The sequence below is a fragment of the Pangasianodon hypophthalmus genome, chromosome 29 (genome assembly GCF_027358585.1).
Source record: "Pangasianodon hypophthalmus isolate fPanHyp1 chromosome 29, fPanHyp1.pri, whole genome shotgun sequence".
NCBI classification, from domain to species: Eukaryota; Metazoa; Chordata; class Actinopteri; order Siluriformes; family Pangasiidae; genus Pangasianodon; species Pangasianodon hypophthalmus.
The window spans coordinates 6,800,182-6,824,072 of NC_069738.1; the positions used below are offsets into that span (position 1 = coordinate 6,800,182).

General features: G+C 38.8%; 2 protein-coding genes across 2 annotated transcripts; both read right to left on the bottom strand.

Annotated features, from left to right (window-relative positions):
* Positions 1-1,411: 1,411 nt before the first annotated feature.
* On the bottom strand, positions 1,412-9,655 carry sh3bp5lb (SH3-binding domain protein 5-like, b). The gene is made up of 7 exons (XM_026942445.3): positions 9,511-9,655; positions 8,971-9,208; positions 8,685-8,747; positions 7,200-7,328; positions 5,716-5,877; positions 4,007-4,180; positions 1,412-3,523 (listed from the first exon to the last, which is right to left on the bottom strand). The coding sequence occupies exons 2-7, from the start codon at positions 9,199-9,201 to the stop codon at positions 2,942-2,944; spliced, it is 1,341 nt and encodes a 446-aa protein (XP_026798246.2). The 5' UTR covers positions 9,202-9,208; positions 9,511-9,655; the 3' UTR covers positions 1,412-2,941.
* A 2,868-nt stretch (positions 9,656-12,523) lies between these two features.
* gtf2h4 (general transcription factor IIH, polypeptide 4) lies at positions 12,524-23,025 on the bottom strand. Its single transcript, XM_026942116.3, has 14 exons — positions 22,873-23,025; positions 22,179-22,313; positions 21,856-21,960; positions 21,641-21,772; positions 21,254-21,439; positions 21,054-21,162; positions 20,881-20,949; positions 19,561-19,644; positions 18,467-18,635; positions 17,991-18,121; positions 16,510-16,557; positions 16,298-16,376; positions 14,373-14,434; positions 12,524-13,213 (listed from the first exon to the last, which is right to left on the bottom strand). Exons 2-14 carry the CDS (start codon positions 22,292-22,294, stop codon positions 13,103-13,105), a joined length of 1,401 nt encoding a protein of 466 aa, XP_026797917.1. The 5' UTR covers positions 22,295-22,313; positions 22,873-23,025; the 3' UTR covers positions 12,524-13,102.
* Between the last annotated feature and the right edge of the window lie 866 nt (positions 23,026-23,891).

The window sequence follows — 23,891 nt, forward strand, 5'->3', positions numbered from 1 at the left end:
AGCTTTTGGCCTGCCTGTTTCAAGGTCATTAAAAAAAGTACAAAGGGAATAGAAAATACAGAGAATTCAAGGCATGTATTTTTTCTGATAAGCATATCAAAATCTAACACAAATACAAAGAGGATAAACTGTTTTGCTTTGATGCCAACCCGTTTTGTTTCTTCCCCAGGCATCTCAACATTAGATTCCACTCAGGCGGAAAATCCTTAGTGTGCAATTTCCCCATAATGAACACCTGAAAGAGAAATTTCGACATAATGAAAGGAAGATTGAGACTCTAACTCGACAAAGGCTCTTCTCTCTAAGCCCCTTTATAATCATTGTTGCCCCCTTTGACAAACTCCCACACCTAATGTCACCTTCACTCTCTGCAGCTTGTCAAAAAATTACAGTCTGCCGCCGTTTCCTAGCCACTCAATGGCCGTCTACGGTTTTTCATTCCCTTTCACCATTACACTCATCCAGCCTCCTCTCCATAACTCTCATCCTCCTCTTCCTTATCTGCCTGTGGCTATATTCTAAGAGCACTTCTTTCTGCTGAATAATTGAAGCCTGGACACGAAAGATAATCTTCTCTTTCTCTTACTCCTTTCGTTAACTACGGGTTTCGCTCCTCCGTAGTGCATTATCAGATAAATCACAGACAGCAGGAACATCCCAGCACACTCCCTCGTACATCCAAACCAGACATTAAAAGCACCACGGAAAGCATCCAACACGCCCATTTTATTCAGATTTGTGTGCCATGCTAGACCAGGTAATGGAGCGTGTTGCAGTGGGAAACAAGTAAGGCTAAAAAAGACAAAATGATTCACTGTTACATTGTACCAGAGATGCACTAATGGATTTAGGTGATTCTCCTTTGGACAGAATATCAGGTCACTGGCTGGGAAAATTCTTGTTTTGCTGCTGATTGAAACAATACAAAAGAAATGTATTGCAGAAAAGCCTAACAGGCAGGGAGACAAAAACAAACAAAAACAAACAAACAAACAAAAACCCTGAGCATATGTTGGTGGATATGCTGGCTTCACCAGTGCTGATAAATAGCACTTTCTAGTCTGCATTTTTGAGAACCAAAGAGACGACAGTCTTGTTTTCTATTGGTTCAAAAAACCGAGGTTCACAAATTGACAGGTCAAAGAATTTCTACAAAAAAGTTCTTGCAAAGCGAAATTAAGCACTTCCAGGAGCAAACGTGTCTTTCACGTCTCGTCTCGTCACGTCACGGAACTGGTTTTTCCATATGGCACGTTTTAGTCGCATTTGGTCTGAATGCTCTGATCAAAAATCGTAAGCGCTACAACTAAACTGTACATCTTGCCACCTCTTTGTATTAGAGGTCAGACAAGGTTAACAGGAGATAAAGCAGAACTCAGAAAATGTTAAGACAAAAACAACAAATACAGAATTAGATGTTAAATTCAAGTTTTAATATCTTCAGCAGTTCAATAAATTAACATTTACAGAATTAATACATTTATCAGGTGATAAGTAGTATATTCCTCTATAACATACTTTAATTTCAGATACAGGGAGCTTTTGAGAAATTACGAGCCATACCTGACTGGGTCATTTTCCAGTGTGTGAACTACAAGAGAGTAGTTAGGAAAAGTGAGAGAAGAAAAGGATTTACAGCAGGATTCAGAGGGACAGAAGGAAGGAAGGAAGAAAGCTTAGAGAGACACAGGTGTACAAGTGATACAGTACTGTCCGTTCGTTTCAATCCTATTACAGACATTGGCATAAATGAGTTATTTTCCCTAAGTGCATCTTTAATTCTTGCCAGCGATCCAGCTATTCCAAAACCGTACTTGTAAACATGTATTTATTATACATTATTTAAAAAAAAAAATCCAGTACTAATGTGGCACTGACTATGTAACACTCAAGTAAATAAATATAAATAAGCCAAGACTAATACGTTCAGTAAGATATGTTACTCAGAACTATGATAAATGCCACAATATTCTATAAATACAAGGCGGTACCTCAGGACAGCATACTGACATTTTCAAATGAAACACTCATTCAGTAAGAACTAGCCTAGACATGGAAGAAAGGCACTCCAGAACAGCTCCCTTTCTTCAAAACGCTCACGAATCCACTTTCGAAATGTGGCTTAAACAGCGACGTACCATTTCACAGTCAAACCAAAGCACATCATTCCATTTTCATGGGTTTCAGCTTTTTTTTTTTAGCTCAAACTGATTCCAGTGACTGCATGGATATTACAGCATATGCCTGACACGAAAGCAGCATAACTCAAAGTGATAAATCACTGAAGTCTCTCTCTCTCACACAGCAAACAACCTGATACTATTTTTAGCCCCTGATCCACGATGTGCACTGGGATCTATATACAATCTGTGTGTTAGACTGTAGTTACACTCTGTCTTTCTTTTATCACCCTGTCTCTTCCCCCTTTTTTTCCCTTCTTGCTATGACTGAAGTGAGAGTGAGAATCAGCGCATGAGAACTACAAACCCCAGAGGACACGATGAGTCGCCCCCTCTGTTTCTTCCCTTATTGTTATTCATTAATATGGAGAAAAATGTAACATTACGCTCTGCTCTATATGCAGCATTACAGAAACGACGCCATGCCAAGTAGTCATTACGTGTTTCTCCCGCTATATTATTCAGTTTCTTCCCGTCATTACTGACTAAATATGACTTCTATCTCTCAGCCGCTGCTGCCGAGCGGGAGTCCTGGAGGAGTTGATAGAGCGTTTCGATGCCTTCCGTTGCAGCCTTTCACGCTTTCCTCTCACTCACGCTGCGTTCTGTCTATTACATCTCTGTCTGTGAGTGCAATGAAAAGCCGTTTTATGAGACAGTGAGAACTGTAACACTGCCTCCGAGAGAGTAGAGAGGAAGGCATGAAAGGCTGAAGTAAAGGCATGGACCTTGAGGTTTAAGGTGCATTATATCAGTACTTCTTACAAGCTCACACTTCTGTGGTGTTGCTTAACGAAGTTTTCTCGATCCCTCTGAGGTCGTTCAGTCCCTGAGGCCCCCGTTTCATTCTCTTTTCCCTGCCTGAACACATTCGCTCTCTCTTTCTCTCGCTCCCCCTCCCTCTCCTCTCCGATCACACTACTGACGTCGCTCAAGTCGCCCAGGTGCTCCACTGAGTCGCACTTCTCCAGGTCTGAGGCGATGGTCTGCAGGCTGATGATGGACAGCGAGTCTGACCCCGCCCTCTCAGCCCTTTGGCCCCACCCCTCCTCCCTGTGCTTCTCAACCCACTGCCTGGTTTTCTCCTGATCTGCCCAATCGTTATCCAGCAGACTCACCCCTACTCCGCCATAAGCCCCTGCCTGTATCACGCCCTCGGCCTCCGCCCCTACTGGGGAACTCCGCCCTCCGCGGGCTCTGTTCCGCTGCCTGGCTGCTCGAGCACGCCCCCTCTGGGCGTGGATCTGCTCGCTGATTTGTTCAAGGTTACGGAGAGCAACGGAGTAGCGTGTCTTTACCTTCGCCACCCGCTCCTCCAGCTGGACCACCTTTGCCTTGTGCTCCTGCAAAGGATTTTATCTAAAATTAGGAATCAACACTTGATTCATAGTTATGTTGTTCACGTCTTAATACAGAACCTGTAAACATAGATACTTGCAAACAAATGATGATTCTTGAAAAAAAACATTTATTTTTAATTTGTTCTCAGTCCCCCCAGGAACTCTGTTGCATTCTGTCAAATCTATGGTTGTTGCCTTTATGTCATTAGCTTTACAGCTAAAGCTTTTTCCTGAGGGAAAGCAAGTCTTCCTGCTCCATTTCAATATAAACTTTATAGAAAACTCTCTCATCTCATACCAAAGAGCTTAGCTGTGACAACCCTCAAGTCTCTGCAAACAGTTTGCATATTTTAAGGTTATTGTGAGGACCCTGGCAGGGACTATAAATCAATATGTCTATCAAAGCAGCATGAGCTCTATTTGTGCGGTGCAGGAAAAAAAAAAAAACACTTCTCATTATAAGCGTAATTTGTGTGAGCCCTCTACCTCCAGGATGTGGTTGAACTGAGCCTTGAGTTCAAAGTATGGTTTAGACTTGATGATGACCCTCTTGAGAGCTTTCTGAAGAGTCTGTACTCGCGCCTCAGCTTCCTGACACAGCTGTGTGACTCGCTGGTGTTCTCTCTCGCTCCGCAGACGCTCCTCTTCAGCCTCGTTCACCTGCCAACAGCCACATCACACACACCAGCGAGCATGGTCACTCAGCGCTAAACGCTGCTTGCCTCATAAGCTTCTAATCTTCATGCACCATTTACAACAGAGATATAACCGTATACTGTCATGGTGATATAGTTTTCACTGTACTATTATATAGCATTCAGTGTTGTCCTCTTTACTGTTATCACCCTGAGGTTGCTTCTTTTCCCAATAAAATCATGCCCTGAAGTGTTTTATACCATGTGTTTTATGTGTTTTATGTTCCTCTTATACCACAGCAATTTGCCAACACTGATAAGTTTTTATTTATTAAAGAACGATTTAATTTCATATGGAACGTCCGTGAAACAAGTCCTTTCCTGCTATTAATTATCACAGAAATTATAACCAGTTGTTCCCTCAACATCCTCTCTTTTTTTCCTCTCTTGAAGTCAGTAAGGCAAAAAAAAAAAAAAAAAAAATTCAGTTGTAATTTTTTTGAGAAACCGCAAAGCGGATTCAATAAACGTCTCCTTACAGAAAACTTCACCCACTTCATCAATGATTATACATTTTTCCTTGTTAAACAGCATTTAATAGTTTTTTAATCTAATAGTTTTTTAAAATATGGCATAGTTGATCAGAATCAGAATCAGAATTAGCTTTATTCGCCAAGTGTGTGCGCAGACACACAAGGAATTTGTTGTAGTTTTTAAGGTGATCCTTGGTACATACATACATACATACATATCTGACATGAGAAAAGGAAACATTTAAATAGTAAGACTTAACAATTAAAAAAAATATAATAATAAATTAAAAAAATTTAAACAAAATAATACTAATAATAATAATAAACAATAAGTGGACAAACCCTAGTAGTACATGTCCTGTAATGTAAGATACAAAAATTCAACTTTTACATGTTAGCACTGTTAAAGCACAAGCTGCAAACAGACCTGTGTGGAATCCAAATAAAGACATGTAACCTTGATCAGTAAGCACAGGTACGCATTAATCACCATCATTGATTGGTCCCTGAGAGCAAGTGTTTACGCAGCATGGGGTTGACAGAATCCATGGGAAAGCGTTAATGAGGTAAGAACACTTACCTCTGAAGGACTGTGTTTATTACCTGCCTTCTCAATGAAATTGCTTTATGTGTGTGTGCTAAGTAAATATGCTTTTCTAAGGTTTAATATTTCATCATTTCTAGTGACTCACTTTCATCTACCAGGTATGAGCCACGCATAAAGAAAAAGCCTGAATGTCATGTTGGATTATGGCATTATAAACTTTTAGCTCCGGAAAGCTAAAAGTTAAAAAGGCTACTTCTCTGTTCTGGCTTTTGTCAAGACAGATCAAAGCCTCTTTAAAATGCATTACCCATGTAACCTTGACATTTCAGAAGGTACTTTACCTAGTTAGAAGGGTTTAAGTAAGACTGAATGTGCTTAATACAGTTCTTCATAAATTTAAAATAGTACAGTTCTCTGTACAGTTAAGCTTTTATTGCTTTCTTTTATTACTTACCCTATTGCTTTTATTGCTTATTGTACCTTGGCTGTTGCGTGATTGAGCATCTCCTGCCAGGTTGGATCCAGCGTGTTCCTGTCAGCCAGGAGGCCCTGCTCAGCCACGTACACCATTTCCCTCGCAGCCGTGTGCATGGAGACGGCACGCTCATAGCGCAGTGCCGCCTTCTGCGTTTCCTGTTGGGCCTGTTGGTAAAAGCGACCCATCAATCACACATCAACCGGACAGCCATCCATTAGTCATTCTCTTAAACCTTTCATTGAGAATTGTACTTGGCATGATAAAATCTGCTAGGCGTGAATCCTATACACATATACAACCATACACATAATTCTATGCTATGCAAGGATGTAAGCCAAAAAATGCTTAGATTAAAACTATCTCTGAAAAGAAGAAAAAAAAAAAAGCTGACTCGTCACAAGAAACAATTGCTGTGCTGGAGTGAAAAGCCTCCAAACAATCAATAAATGGTGGGAACTTGTAACAGCAGGCCATATTTCAGATGGCTAACATAGTGAAAAAATGTCAGTGCCACCGAGCATGATGTCTAACTCTGTTTTGGACAAAACGTTCCTAAATGAAGATCGATTCAGGGTTATGGGTTGGAAAAAAAAACTATACAAGACCAAGAGAAAGCACCGAAAAAGCCTCACAGATGCACAAAGGTTGCTCCAAGTTTAAGGTCACAACAAAGAGATTGATGGCAACTCCTGTTAGAGCATGGGCATAATTTTTGTCAAGATACGCTTCAGCTGTCCCAGGCAGGAGCAGGCCCTAAACCATTCTGTGCCCTGAATACCAATTCTGAGTAGATTACACAGCAGCGGTAGCCAATATTGCCTTTAAAGATCTGCACTCCTGCAGAATTTCCTTCCAAATCCAATCTAATACAACTCAGTTGAGGTCTTCAGGGGGATCTGAACAGCAGAGGCAGGTGCATTAGATTAGGAGAAGAAACTAAATTCTTCGGGTTGTTAGATGCTCGGTGGTATGTTGGATACTCCTGTGACGGAGAATTAGCATAGAAGAAAAACACTACATCTTAATAAACACTTATTAGGCCTCAAGAATCGCCGGTTTATGTCCTGGATATAACGCACACGGCGAGAGGCTAACCAGGTCAAACTTCAATCCAATTCTGTTTCAATCAAACAAACCAATTCTGTTTCAATTGTTTTCAATTACACCCTGTGGCCTCAGCTGAGTGTTTTCCACCAGCCCAATTACATGTTTGAGATTGGATGCTAACAATGCTAATGAAAAGTGATCTGCAAATCATATCTTGTGTTTGCCAGGGGTTAATTGTATTAAGGAACACATGGACTGTCTTGCCCCGTAATGATCATTAAGCCAAGGGATATTTTCTGGATCACTTTCTCCACACTCGTTTAATGGAAAACATTATTATCATTCCCGAGCAGTGCAGTGACAAATATTCGGAACAAGGATTTCTGCATCAAGGATGAAGTGGTACATGCTTTGGGAAAGATAAGACTCTTTCACACACCTCTTTTGCTAGTCTACGGGCTTCGTAGTACGGCCGGGCTTTTTCTATGCACGCACCAAGCTGGGAGCCCTGAGCGTTAAGTTTGCGTGCTGACTCGGTGAGGATTTTCCTGTAGCTCGACCGTGCCTCCTTAAAACAAGAGATTAAAAGATAAATTATTATGACTGACAAGAAAAATCTTAGCTTTGCTTGATTAGCATGAAACATCACAGTGCAACACAGCCTTGATCAGGTTTAACTGTCATGTTCTGTTCATTACACCCTTAGGAAAAGGGTTATTCAAGGGTTCCTTTGTAGCTTCTTAAAAGGGTTATAACATGGAATCGTTTCTGATAGGGAAACACTCTAGTATAGGGTTTATATGGGTTACATGCAATATACACAATCCAAACAGTACTGATGGAAACCGGATATCGTTTTTGGGGATCCACCTTGGTGGCATTTTTTTCTCTATTTACCACTCATTTTCACTTTTATTTTGTACAATCACCGGACACTTTTATTAGGAAATCCTGTGCACCTGCTCTTTCATGCAATCAGCCAATCATGTGGCAGCAGCACAGTGCATAACATCATACAGCTACAGGTCAAGAGCTTCAGTTAATCTTCACATCAAACATCAGAATGGTTAAAAATGTGATCTCTGTGCCTTTAATCATGGCGTGGTTGCTGGTGCCAGCTTGTGTATTTCAGAAACTGCTGATCTCCTGGGATTTTCACACAAAACAGTCTCAAGCAATTACACAGACTGGTGCAAAAAAACATGCAGCGAGCAGCAGTTCTGCGCCGGAGACGCTTTGTTGATGAGAGAGGTCAGAGGAAAGTAGCCAGACAGGTTCGAGCTGACAGGAGGGATATAGTAACTCAAATAATCTCTCTTTATAACCGTGTTGAGCAAAAAAGCATCTCAGAATGCACAACATTTCAAACCTGTAGGTGTATAGGTGGATAGGCTACAGCAGCAGAAGACCACATGGGGATCCACTCCTGTCAGTGAAAAACAGGAAACTGAAGCTACACGGGGCACAAACTCACCAAAACTGGACAGATGAAGACTGGAAAAATGTCGACTGGTCTTTTTTCCCCCAATCAGCAGTTTTAGTTTCTGAAATTCTCAAACCAGCCTGCCTGGCACCAACAACCATGCTATGGTCAGAGTCACTGAGATCACATTTTTTCCTCATTCTGATGTTTGACGTGAACATTACCTGAAGCACCTGACCTGTATCTGCATGATTGTATGCACTGCGCTGCTGCCACATGAATGAGCAAGGGTACAGGTGTTCCTATGAAACTGGATTAAAGAACAGAAGAGTTAAATAAGGGCGAGGCCAGCGCCATCACCCTCGTCATCTTTGGTATTACACACACACACAGTTCAGAAAGATATTGAATTTCCCAAATGTAAGACAATGTGTTATATGTTATAAAAGATATATACTCTGAAGAAGGCCTGTTTAGCTTCAACCCCAAAGCGTAACTCACATCCAGCTGAAGCTCCAGTCTGTTAATTTCCTCACTCGCCTGGTTGAGATGCTCCAGTTCCTCCTATTATGGGAGTGTGCAGAACCATTATAAAGCAGTAAAAGTAAAAGAAACAAAATAAAACCACAACAGACTGGTCTAGTACAGAAACAGATCCCTGAGAGCTTGAGAGCTGAGAGCTTTTCTTGTAACCAAATTATGTTTTGCCATTCAAAGCAATGCACTGGATAAACAAAGCCATGATTAGTTAAAAATGGGGTTTGATTTCAGTGATAAAAATGTCTACCTGTATTCTGGGGTCCAGTTCTTCGTCTTTGTACTGATCCTCCTCCTCCTCTTCATCCCTGATCCCACCGGTCTCGACACACCCAGCCTCGGATGCTGGGCCATTGCTGCTGACCACAGCGCTGTGTTTCAGCTCCTCATCTGCCTCTACACCGGGAGTCTCTCCCCTCCAGTCCCCGGCCTCGGGCTCACCAGAACCGGGGGGATTCTCACGCAACCTCCCCGGCTCCATACGCGGCCTACACGACCAGACGGACCAGTTATAACAATAACAACCGACATGTATAAGAAGTGAAAATAAAATGCAAATGATGGAATTTTAGATAGACATTTAGTGTCTGGGTTTTTAAAGGAGTACAATTCTTGGCTAATTTGCAAGGAAAATGTTAGCATGCTAGCTAGCTGGTTGCTATTGACAGCAGAAATTCAAGACCAGACCGTTAGCCAAGTGCAGTTACAATATGTGAATATTTTAATATAAAAAAAAACGCAAGTAATTCAGAGACTAATGAAATAATAATAATTATGAAAAGTTCACTACCTTTATTTGAGTATGTTAAGACTCGTCTCATCCCCTGCTTTCCCTGCCCGCAGTAAAAGTGTGTGTCAAGGATTTTCCCCCCTCATCTTGGAGACTCCACTGGAATAACCCTCTGCTTTCCAAATGGCACATTCTCACTCATCCACATCCAAACACAGTGTCTTTAACAACCCACGGAGTCTTTAACAACCCAGGACATTCACTATATTACACTATATCTGTTTATTTGAAAGACTCTTTTATCCAAATTAACTGGTCTTCAATTTAAGATACCCAGCTAACAATAATTGGTTCCCAGAACGTTCTGGCAACGTTTGTTTTTGGTTCCTGAAACATTCTGACAACACATCCTTTTTTTTTAATTCCCTTTTGGTTTTCCATATAAGTTTTCCTTACAGAAATACAACCCTTCCTCTGCACATTATGATTCCGAGAACATTCCCGTAACATTCCCATGACGTTTAAATAACCTTGCTGTAACCCACCATGGTTTGAAGAACGTTTCTCTAATGTTTCCGGTAATGCTTCTGCTAATCTTTAAATTATTTGAAACTCCTGGGAACCTTGCAGTAACCAGAGATAGTTCAGAGTACCTTCCCCTAATGTTTCCAGTAACGTTTCTAGTAAACTTTGAATTATTTTTCCCTCTCAGGAACCTTGCACTAAACTGGGAGGTTCGCAGAATGTTAACAGGACATTGTCTGAAATAATAACTTACTAATGATTACTAACCTTCTATGCTACAAAGTTTTTAATTAACTATATGGAGCTATCTAGATTGCAATGATTCGGAGAATGTTCCTCTAATGTTGTGGTAACCTTTAAATAATTTGGACCTTTCAGGAATCAGAGAACGTTCCCATAACATTAGCCGAGCATTCTCTGAATTAACTTACTAAATGATTACTAAATTTCTATGCTAGTCACTTTCTTATTATATGGATCTATCTAGAACAATGACTACTCTGTACTGTGTATAATCACAATAAAGAAATTATCAATTAACTCATATAACTAAGTAAAATGTATATTTACACAAATATAATAATATATATTGTAAATTACTATTAAACCACAGTCAACAAAAATAAATAAAATAAGATGTAAATACAAAGTTGTCCTTGTTATTCACAGAGACCAAGATTGACCAACAGAAGAAAACCCATTCCCTTTAAATATTTTATCTAAATGGTCTGTCTGTACTTGGAATATTAATTTTATACAAAAACCTAAAAAAAACTTGGTGAACTTTGATAACTTCCTGTGAGAGAACATTATGGTACCATTCATAGATCATTAGTTTGTAGTTACAAAAATAATACCTATTTGACAGTCTTTCTGTTATAAGACCATTAAGGAAGGTTACGGGAATGTTCCTACAACGTTAGTTTGTAGTAACAAAAAATTATACCAAATGTTCTTTGTCAGTTGTCATATAACTATAAAAGATTCAGCAACAGTTATGACTTTGTTAACCAAAATACATTGTTCCCAGAATGTTATGAAATTGTTCCCAAAGAGGAACCAAATGCTAATGTTAGGGAAAAGGTCTGTGTTTGCTAGGTAAGCAATTAACGTCTTTGCTTAAGAACCCAAAATCGGCTCACTGCTGTCCTGGGGTTTGAGCTGATAACCTTCCAGTCACTAGCACTGAAACTATACCGATGACCAAAACGTTAACTAGGAATGTACAGGGCTGGCTTGTATGGGCTACAAGGGCTAAGCCCTCCCTCTCTTATAATGAAACCAAATAAGGGTAAATTTTCAGCATCCAGATTATCTTATTTGCTGTTTACAAACTTGGCATGGCTTATTATTTATGTTTGTGTCACCAAGAACAACAGCACCATTAACAGTCTTAAATTAAAGTACACAGAACAGTATGAAGGATTGGCTGGGGCTGATTTCCTTTTAGCCCAGACTGTACAGGGTGTCCAGAAAGTCAGGAACCAATGAGAGTAAAATTACCTACATTTAATTTTGTATTCATTGTTTACAACATATGCTCTACATGTTCCTCCTTACGCTGTGCATTTTCTCAGCTGCTTTATCATTTTTTTGTGGATTTTGCTCAACATATTCAGACATACTGTATTTGCTCAAGATATTCCCATTTGTTCCTGAAGTTTCAGACAGAGCCTAGCATTGATAGCCATGTGTAACACTTGGTGAAGCGCACTAGTTTTCCCATGCACTGCAGCTAAATTATTTGAACCTGCTTCGCTGACACATCCATAACACATCATCAGCAGTGATTGTGGAGGCACTCATGAAATACAGTAACAGCTGTTGTTAACAAGAATGAGGTGGCTTACTTTCTCAATCACTGACTTTTCAAAATGCATTTGGAGAAATTAAAAGTAAACAGACTACACAAACAAAATTACACAAAGAAACAAGAGACATAACCATTTGTTTTGTGTGGCTTGAACAAAAGAGTTGAGTAATTACAAGCACAGATTTTCTGTTCATGCTTGTTATTTAGAAGAGAATGATTACAGACTTGAAATATTAAAAAAAAAAAAAAATAGCAATCATGAATGATGTTGCCTATCTGTCTTTCAATGTGTGTCCTGTGTGTATGCGTAATAGGCTTATACCTATGAGGAGACCCATATAAAGCTTTATCCATAGTGGTTTCATAAAAGTAACACAGGGTTACCGATAGGTAGTAGATTTTTTTTTCCAATATCATGACCAGCCGTCACTACCTGCCCTACCTGTACACACTACTGTAGTTTCTACCTTCCCAGGCAAAATCTCTCTTAACCTGAGGTACCACATTTTTATTCATTTCCACTGTGGGAAAAACTGATACAACTTTTATCCCTATATCTCAAAATGGAAAACATTCAAATCCTTGAATATTTCCTGTGAATGTATTTCATACATAGAAATTACAGTAGTGGTGTACAGGTAGTGCAGGTAGTGATGCCTGGTCATGTACAACATGTTTCCCTCTAAGTGACGGTTACAAGTAGAACCCTAAATTATCCAAAGAACCCTTGATGAATCATTGAAGAAGTAAGCCTTTATTTGTCACATATACATTACAGTAAAGCAAAATTCTTTTCTTCACATATCCCAGCCTGTTAGGAAGTTGGGGTCAGAGCACAGGGTCAGCCATGATAGAGCACTCCAGGAAGAGAGAGGCTTAAGGGCCTTGAGGGCCTCGAGGGCCCAACAGTGGCAGCTTGATGGTGCTTGGGCTTGAACCCCCTACCTTCTGTTCAGAAACCCAGAGCCTTAACAACTGAGCCACCACTGACCACGAAATCATTGTTTCTAAGAGAAGTATTTGCTTGTTGCATTTACTCACATCATTACTCACAAATTTTCTGTACAATCTTCTTACATAAATGCACAAGAGAAGCAGTAATGGCAAGAGAATCAATAAATGAACCAACAACTTTTTATTCAAGTGAAAAATCTTATTCTTTCACTCCAACTGTTCAAACCATACATTTTCTGTCAGTATCCTTAAGGAAAAGGGAAATGTGTAAATGCATACAGTGTATGTGCAGTATTTTAGTTCAGATAAGGCCTCCCTTGCCATGATGGCACCGTCTCACCCCTGTGGCGTCTGTTCGTCCTACGTGTGACTCTTCTGTCTCTTCCAGAACCTCTTAACCTCGCTGTGTCCATGTGGCGTCACCACCATGACCCTGTGCTGTGGGTTCTGCCACACTAGCACTCCCAATCCCTGTAGAAAGACACGCAGTTTAATGTGTGTGAATAAACACATACAGGGCATGCTCAGTACACTGTACTCAATTACTCACACTGTGCTGCTTAGCAAGAAGAAGGGTGTGAAGAATGATTCAGTAACGTATGAAGTGTTTTCAGATCTTAGAACTGCTACTGTGTAAAAATTCTTACACCCCAACTGCTCCACTCTGTGCTTAGATCATATTCTCAAATCTGATTAGTCAGAAGGTGTTGATTAAATTTTTATAACAGTAGCTTTAGTAAGTAAGTAAGTAAGTACGTAAATTTCATTTATAGAGCACATTTAAAACAACATCCATTGACCAAAGTGCTTTACAAAGTGATCTACATAGATCTATATAAAATATTTTCCAACAGTGACTGCTCTTGAATGCGGTAGACAAGAACATCTGCAATCATACACACATATAATTTGGATTTAACCATTCTCAACTTTGACAACAGTGTTGGCTCCAAGGTTTATATTAGTGCACTCGTTCTGAAATGTTACCATTTCTATAAATAACAATATACACAAGGACATTCCACATTAAAAATGTGTGGAATTGTGATATTATGAAGTTTTCTGTAGTATTTATTTACCATTTTCAGAAGGAGTCTCCAGTGTCAGTGCTTTGTAACAGTCAGTGGTAAAGCTTAACTCAAAATTTTCAGACACAGGATGAAAGGCTTTGTGGTTTTACCTTCATGTGACAAGCTGCCATTTTGGCTTATTGGATTAAAAAAGGAAGAATTAGAAAAAAAAAAAAAGCAAGGCCGGTGAGGGAACAAGGGAAGTTTACTAATTTGGGAATTGTACAACATTAAATGCAACTATAAAGATAAAAAGTATGATGTGTCCTTCTTTAATGACTAAAAAAATTGTTAGTGTTGGCAAATTTCTGTTGTATAAGAAGAGTAAGACACTTTAGGAAGAGCTGTTATTGTTAAATAATCGCCTTCATGGTGGTAACAGTAACTGTCATTGATTATTTTCCTATAACAGCAAGGCCCCTCATGTATTTTTATTACTTTTGTAACTTGAACATTATGGCTGGTTCACAGTGATGCGTGGTTTATAGTGCTACAGTGGGTCATGAGGGTCATGGTTATGATCACACAGAGAGACATGAAGGATAAATTTAGTTACCAACCTGAGCTCTATCCCGCAGAACCTCAAAATCAGCCTGTGACAAGAACTGGTTGTACAATACGCCTGAAACAAAGAGCGGAAACAAAGAGTGTGTGAACGGAGGAACGGAGGAGGGTGAGGAGAATGGTGTAGCTTTCAGCAGTATTCAGTGCCAGTATTCCTATTAAAGAGAATTATATTGTGAGGATGCCTATTATTGCTCAACTACGCCTGAGTGCCATTGACATTCAAAGGTCACAGGGGAAAGTATGTAATAGAGCCTTCATTCTCCAAAGGAGCCTTTGTGGATGTGATTTGTCATGCTTGTAGAAGATCCATCCCAAGCACATTCAATTCACCGAGGACTAAATTGCTTCTTCATATACAATATAGCACTTGCCACTTCATATAGAGGAAGACTGCAGCAAGTCATCCAATCATAATACCATCAATCCTGTATAACTAAGATGTCAATAAAGCATTCGGCACCAAAACTGAAACATCCAGAGGTGACATTTTAAGACAGCGGCCTACCTCTGTTTGATCACATGCTGCTTAAATAAATAAATCTAATAATGATTCATCCATTCAGTTAAGCGGCACTGATCATGTCACAGCAATATTACACCTCAAATCAAAATTGACTCATTAACTGTGCTGTTCAAAATAAAGGTCAAAACAAACAGCAGTCAGATTTGCACTGATCTCTAGACGAGAGCTTGTCAAACCCACAATGCTTAGCTGCATTTTATCTCCATATATGACTCACCAGATACTTTCCAAACTCTTCATTAGGTGAGTCAGGTGTGTTAGAGCAGAGAAACACATGAAAAGCGGACTACGTTGCAGTGAGGGTGGGCGTTAGGGAAAAGACATGTTGATATATCTTTATATCTTTCTATGGTGACATTTTCACAATACAGAAAACAACAGTAGTACCGCAATAAAAAAGAAAACCTTTTGAAAACTAAAAATATTGAAAATATTTAATATGGACCAAGAGGAGAAAATCTGAATTGGTCAAATCTGATTGGTCAAAATGTGTTGATTAATTTTCTATAACTGGCATGTGTGTGGCAGACGCACCAAATAATCTGACTAATAAACAATTTATTAAATGAAGAAAAGTGTATAATCACTGATAAGGTGACATTTTCTGTGAGGAGACGTTTGTGTAACATTTACAGAAGGAGTCTCCAATGTCAGAACTTTGTAACAGTTTTCCGCAACAGGAATATCTTGTTTCTCTAACATGAAAAGCCGTATTATTGGTGTCTCATTAAATTATATTGAGAAAAAAGTGCAGAAGGTGAGGGAGTGACTGTTTATAGCTGCTGTAACATAAGTAATAACAAGAACTAACTGGTTTTGTGGATGTTCCACAATGTTAAATGTAACTATAAACAGATAAAAAGTATGATGTGTCATTCTTTAATAATTAAAAAATTGTTAGCGCTGGCAAAATGCTGTAGTGTGAGAAGAAAAAAACACCTTAGGATGTTCTGTTATTGCAAAATAATCGACTTCAGGGTGGTAAGAGTATCTCCGTTTCATGTCTGGCGGCTCACACCACACCGCTGTTGATTATTTTCCTATAACGGCACAGCCCTAAGTGTTTAATCCTTAAATATCATGATCAAAAGCTAGTCCATGTTATTTTGATTTTTTTAACTGAAATGTCCCACTTGTAATGTAATGTAATGAAATATACTTTTTATGCTGTTTGTATAATAAACACTATACGCTACTTTATATGCTTTATACTTTTAGATGAGCTGCGTTATGTTTTATTCCAAGATGTTCACCTTTACTCCATCTCATAGCGTATTATTGTATAACACTCACAATTGTATATTTACTACTACTTATTTATCATTTTTAAAACCTGCAGACAAGAATGTCCTCTAACCTGCTTATCAGGATAGAAATGAGACAAAATGCTCTTACCTTCTGTAAACTGCAGCCGATCTCTTTCAAGTTCCCACAATCTGATCTGATCTGTGATGGTTGGAGGAAGTACCGGAGTCTGAAAGAACGAGCACAGGAAATAAAAGATATTATCATTTGATTAAAAAAAAAAAAAAAAAAGAAAGAAAAGGTGTCTGAGTAGGCAAGATAAATCATATAAGCGGAGCAAATGAAAAATATTCTGAAGCTACCTGTTTGAGCATAACAGGATGTGCCCTGGTCCTCATGAAGTGGATGATCTGAACATAGGAGATAAAAAGAGATATATCCAGAAATTAGGAAAGTATGATTCACCATAACATAAGTGAAAGTTAATTAAATAAATCAGGGCAATCATTAATTAATATCTACAAAATATACTTTGGTATAAAATACAGTGAGGAATTGTGCATATTTTACAGCGGAAAGTCTACCAGCTCTTTGCACTTGACTGTGAATAATAATAGCTGCCATGTGAGCGTAGTGCCGTGTTATAGCAGTAGCAGTACTGATGTAGTGCTAAAAGGATTTGCACAGTCTGTTACACCTTGGGAGAAGCAAATATGAACACAATAGATCATATCACTGATCATCTAAAGCATCACACCAGCAAGCCACTTGTACAGCCCTGTAGCTCCCTCATAAAGCGTTGCACTTTATGAAAAGTAATAAACTAAAGAAAAACAAGCACTTTTTCAAAACCCTTTTTTTATCCCTAAAATTTGGGTCTGTCTGGTTATCTGTCTGCATTGTTTACAGTTGTGCAGTTGCAGACTGTGTTCGAGGAAGATGTGCTGGCCAATTCTAACAGAATTGGAGCTGGGATTTGTTGTAAAATATTCTCTGTGGATATTGACACTGCAATCCTAAGAGCTCAGTTCTGACTTACTGCTCAAATCAAATTTTCTTTTTGTTTTTGTTCATGTCCAATCTCGCATCTGTATCTAAACTATACTGACAAGCACCTGGTGGTTACTGTACAACCTTGTATATACACACACCCTGCATATACACTCACATATTGGTAGCGCTGCTTCAACAGGTCTGAATGGTGCTGGAGATCAAGCAGCACTTTTACAGCAGCACTAATAATTCTAATAATCATTATTTGTAAAGTGTTATGCTTTGCACTTTGTTGGGGCTTTCTTTGCACTTTCTTTAGGCCTTTTTAATTTTCTTTTCATAAAAAAATTTTTTTTAGCCATTCTGACCATTTTCTGCTGAAAATTTTCAGCGGCATCCCCAAGAAATATGGCTAACTGATGTTAATCATATACTTGTGTAATGTTAGCTAAGGCAAATCTAAACTGATAGATTTTATTTTGCATTAATGAAAGCATTCTCCATTTTCCTTGACAGAAAATGAGCATGCATCTTTCAAGTGGGATACTGAAGTCGAGACAAAAGCACAAGTTGAAATATTACTAATATGAGATGGGGGAAGGGGGCGGGGCTTCCAGGTGGTCAGTTAATATGGGCGAGTTCAAAACACCCATGCAAGTGTCAATCATTCCAGATTCACGTGTCAATTGGCTCATTGCTGTTTTCATTGCGGTAGAAAGAAGACTGCTCTTTTGGTGTTCTTCTGAGTAATAACTCAGGTCAGTCAGTGAGTCACTCACTCAATCGGTTTATGATAAAATCCCCTTCTAGTCCACCCTGCTGTGTGTAAGACAAAGAAAATATCCCGAACCTGCTGTGCTGTGATGCCGTTAGCAATAGCCTGCTGTACAGACTCTCTGGTGATCTGTGCCACAACCACGTTAGGAAACCGATACAGCATCTCGCTGAAGAGAGCAACCAGAGCGATCTGCAGCTCAGAGTCTGAGAGAAACAACACCAGTGCATTTCAGTACGGTCATGAGTCCTGAACAGGGGTGCACAAGATGACAAAAAATATCATATCACAATACTTTAAGACATTTCTACAACACTAATGCGCCATCATGATATATAGGTTTTTCTACAAACTGTCAGCCAACCAATGAAAATCTAATGTCTAAAGTCTAATGATCGTTTTATTTAACATCTATAAAATAGATTAACACTGAAAAGGAGGGAAACTCAACTATTTTACAAACAAATCAGCTTCTTCCAATCAGAGTTTGTAATTACACAGTCTTATTTCTGAACTTTCGTCTTTTACTCCTACCGTTACCTCATACGCACTTGTGTAAGCGTACACACGATAGTTGGTTTCTACCACAATGAAACCAGAGTCTCCTGTTCCTGGTGAAGCAGTCAAAGCAGCAGAAGAGGAGGAGGATGAAGGGTTGGCAGTGACTCCTGCAGCCAGAGTTATGGCCAGTCTAGTGGGGTAGTACCTCCTCGACTTCCTCTGCACAAGTGAGAGAAACATGATGTGCATCCACACACTGTATTCATCACTCTGCAGTCTGTTTAGAGAAAAATATCTACCGATACACACCATTTCATTCATAAAGTAAGGAATAATAAGAAAAAAATTGTATGAGGGGGTGGAGTGAAGTGAAGTTACTGTTATCACCCTGAAGTTAATTATTTTCCTATAATATCATGTCCCAAAGTGTTTTAATCCTCTTCTACCACAGCAACTTGGTGACAATATTTAAAGAACAACACATTGTACATTTTATCCATTTATAGCTACATTTATTGTGGAAGCACCGCAAAACTGTTAGTTCCTGCTATCACTTACATTATAACAGTTATAATAAGTTGCCCTCTTACTGTCTCTTGAAGGTTCATAAAAAATGAGAAACCACAACGACTTTTTCCCATGAAGGAAAACTTATCAAACTCTTCCAAAGCGCTGACACTGGAGACTCCTTCCAAAACTATTAAACATCTCCTCACAGAAAACTTAATAACAACACTTATGCCCTTTTCTTTTTAAATAACACATTTGTAAGATGTTTATTATTAGTCTTAGATTATGTGGAGCATCTTCCACACAACTCGCAGTGAGTTAGCGGTTACTATAGAAACCATAATGTATTACTATTATAAACCTGTGAATAAACCGATCTTGCAGCCAGAAGTACTGTCAGAGATGCTGTTATAGAACATAAATTAATTAATTAATTTTTGAGAATTCAACAGTACTGTGGTATGATTTATGTTATTATTTTTTACTGTACGCTTGTATAATGGAGGTTTAAAATGCGATATTAGCATTAATGAACCTTCCCAGAACCTTCTAACGGTGTCCTGGAGGCATATAACCTTTTAAACAAACCTTATAACATATACTGTTTTAATTTTTTTCCAGCATGATGACCAACCTTTCTCTGGAAAACCAGGCCGAACTCTCGTAAGTGCTGCAGAAACGTCAGTAGAGACTCACTCATGCCCTCAACAGAATAGTCCTGTGATAAAACAGAAATCAATAATTACAATAATTGCAAAGACAATTCCTTTATAAGATGAAGTTTGTGAGTCACAGGCACAGTGGACATTTAGTTGTATAAATACAGCTTTATGTAATGGTTACTGATACACTGAGCATTAGTTTCGGATTATTGTGATGGGAAAAACCTTAACTTAGTACAAAATATTTTTAAAAATCTGATTGTGGATTGAAGTTTTCTACTTTGTTATAGTGGAATAGTTCAATAAACTAAGAAAGATTTTTCAAAGTCCGTGTTGCTTTTTTATATGATGTAATTTGTTACCTGATTACAATATTCACAAACAATTTACAAGCACACAGTGATTCCAACTGGCTGATTTTTTGAAAAATCCACTTTGAATCTGAATGGTAGTGTGCTAGGGCTGCCACAATCAATCTCACTCAAATAATATTTCAATTTCCCTAATACCACATGTAACTGTAGGTTGCCTAATGCTAAAAGTTTTCCCAAATGAACCTTTTTGGCTACATAACCTATTTTTATTTGTGTCAGTTTTCTAGGGAAGGAGCTGTATAGGAAAATCACCAGTGACAGGGTGGTGTGAAACGGCCTGATGGGAAGCAGAGTTACTCTTACAACTCCAAAGCTGATCATTTTCCTATAACAAGCAAGTGTTTTATTCCTCTTTTACCAATAAAATTTGCCAGCAATAAAATTTTTAGTAGTTTTATAGTTTATAGTTACATGTAATGTTGTGGAAAGTCTGTGAAACCAGTTAGTTCCATACCTTATAATGTATAATAGCTATAAACCATCATTATTTCACCAATAATGATATATATATGTGTATATATATATATGTGTGTGTGTGTGTGTGTGTATACATATATATATATATATATATATATGTGTGTGTATATATATATATTTCATATATATATGAAAATGGAAGTAATGTTCTATTGGAAGTATAGTTCACTAGCACCAGTGTGTTACACCCAGTGTAGTGAGCATAAATAGAAAAAGGGGGCCATGTGGTATTCAGCCTCACTGTCTGCACAGAGATGAGTGAAAGATGGCAGATTTTTATTCTTACGAAATGTAACATTAAATAAAATATCAGTGATTTTCATTTGGTCAACATAAAAATATACTTTAAGTAATGTAAACAAATTTTGGCAGCCTTAACACATAATTGTAGTCAGTCACTGTCTTTGTCAGAGAACCTGGATACGTGAAGTGAATACTGACCCTGCCGAGGGTGGAGAAACTCAGCTGGAACAGGAAGGAAAGAATCTCCACGAGGTCCATCCCTCTAGACTGTGAGAGGCAACATTCCCCAAAAAATTCAGAATACCAAAAAACAGTTTTTCTTTTGCTTTATTTCACGTTACACACACATATGAAATATGTGGTGAACAGACCTGCACTGTTTTGAGGTACTGCAGGGTGAAGTACCACAGCTGAGAGGCGGTGTCGAGTAGCAGAAACTGAAACCCAGCTGAAGTGATGCACGGCGCTTCACCAGCCTCACTGACAGAGCGTGCAAAGCAAAGGCACATTATAATCTTTTCTGCTTGCTGCAGTTAAATCAAAACCCCAGAAATCCTAGACAGATGTTTACCTCTTCATGAGGCCGGCCTGGATGAGGAGCTGAGCGAGGTCCTGGCTGACCGCGGCGCTCGGGGAGCCCACCATGAAGTGCAGGATGACCTCCCAGCGCTCCATGGCATAGCGGTCCAGGCTCTCTACGTCCCGCGCGTGCCGATCAGGGCCGAGACTGCTGCCCTCGTCTGCCCATGGCTTACCACTGAAAGGCAGGAAAGAAAAGTGGAGGAACCAAGAAAGAGGAGGACACAGATAATCACAATTTTGAATGCTGAATCTGAAATGACCTCTACACTAAGAGTTCTTCATATGCTGCACAAAAGTTTAGACCCTATTTTTATTACAAATGAAAAAAATTTTGTGGCTTTGGATTTTGAACTTTTTTGACATTCACTCATCTCACCCTCCGAGCACTGCAATCCTCAGGTTATCCTTAAACACAGGGTTGAGCACGATGCCCTGAAGGCCTCCCTGCAGCTGCTGGCTGTGCCACAGTCTCAGTCCAGTCAGCACGGACACACACTGGTCATGATCCCTGCAACACAGCTGGAGCTTAGAAATAAAAGCTTTGATTTTGACCTTTATCTTGGATTGAAGGGAACATGGACATGAACTCACTTTTGGCTGTCTTTTTTGACCCACAATGCCACGGCTGCCTGCGGGAGAGCGTGCTCCAGGAACAGCATTCGCATCACATAATTCTTTGCCAGAGATGGGAGCTCTCTGAGGAGAAATTAAATGAGCAGTGGTAAAGTACACAACAACTCAATCTCTATTCTGAACTTGAGTTCTTATTGAAATTACACAAGCAGACATGTTATAGTGTAAAGAAAACACTGACAAATGAATTTTTTTATAATTCTCTTCATGTCAGCTCCTGTTTAATAGGAATTCTCTCAAAACAACCACACGATCATTTGTATAAAATCTGTAATGAGAACCTGTAAACGGCGAGACACGTGGCTGGATGGTTGTACAGTCTGTCGAGGATGTCTGGACTCAGTTCCTTCAGGTATTCATGAAGGTTCTTGCACTGCAGTTGTACTCGGAGCTTCATCTTTGAGTGTTTATCTCAACTGAAAAAAGCATGTATAGAATAGAACCGGGTTAAACAGTTCTCGCATCATTTGATCTAAAACATATTTCAGAATTTCAGTCACAGCAAGGCAACCTGTCTAGCCTTTGCTGCATTAACATCTGGATTTTGCATGGGAACACATCTGCATGGAAAACAAAGAGCTGTTCTGAGGGGACAATGTCGTGATATGTTCCATGTATCTGAATGCCTTTAATTATCCTGATACATTTTTTGATACATCATCCACCCTTAATGTAGAGTATGTTACTGACATACAATGATTAGTAGGATTATACAATATTAGTAGGATTGCTACAAAAACTAATGGAGTTATTAAGACAATTCAACCAGGTCAGCTTCACACTGGACTCATACTCGAATACTTGTAAACGCACTTTAACCTCCAGCACTTGAACTCTTCCTTTTAACACTAAATCGCAGAAGTGGAGACTTATATTCTAAAGCAGTAAACCAGCATGTGGACTAAACAGAAAAATAACGAAAAATACCACGTGGAGCTTTAATTCTGCTATAAACACTTCTTTCTTAAGCCTTACCTTATTTAATCTATCTTAAAAAATGAAATAGAGTCCATATAATGAAATATTGACATGTTGCTATTGTGCAGCTTCAGAACGAGTGGAGCAGAGAGCCATGTTGGAATGGTCACGTGAAGCACACGAGACAGAACGAGCTCATTTGATTGGCTGTGGTGCTCAACAGTGGGCGTGGTCATGGAAGCCTTGCTGTATGATGCACAGATGTTAGAGAAACTGCCAAGTGACAACCTTAGAAACATAAACTGGGCGTTTTTATTCCTAAAAATGATTAAAAATCACAAAAAGAACTTGATATGTGACAGATTATTAGCAGCAAGCCAGGAAAATATTTAACATATATAAGATGTTATTTAATTAGTATTGGGCAATCTACACACAGTACAAATAAATAGCTGTTCTTTCTTTCAAATGTTCATGTTGGTTTAGAGTCCAAAAAACAGCCATATAACTCTATTATGATTATAATAATTGTAATTATAAAACTCACATTTAACCTACATTCAGTGACTTTTAACATTAATGTGTTATTTAAGAAATAAAGCACCTTAATGTCCTGCTGTTGTAAGAAAATAATCAACGAAAGGGTTGTGTGATGAAGTGGAGGTACAGTTACCATGCCAACGTTGAATATTTTCCAATAACAGCACGACCTGAAGTCTTTTATTGCTCAGCAATCTGCCAATGATTACACCTTTTTATTAATAGTGTCATTTTTTGTGAGTTGATAATTACATTTGATGTTATAGACTAGTACCCGTTATCACTTAGTCTAGAAACAGTCAGTCCTTCACCAACCTCTCTTTCTTGTCTCTTTAAGTTATTAAGAAAATAATAATAATAAAAAAATGCAGCATCTCATTTTACTGTGAAACCACAAAGCAGAAACTCCTCTTTACAAAGTGTCCTCCTCTAACACTGGGGACTCCTTCCATAAATGTTCCATAATGTTTCCTTACAGAAAGCTTCACCATATCAAGGATTATACTTTTACTTCATTCGTTATTATTATATGTAGT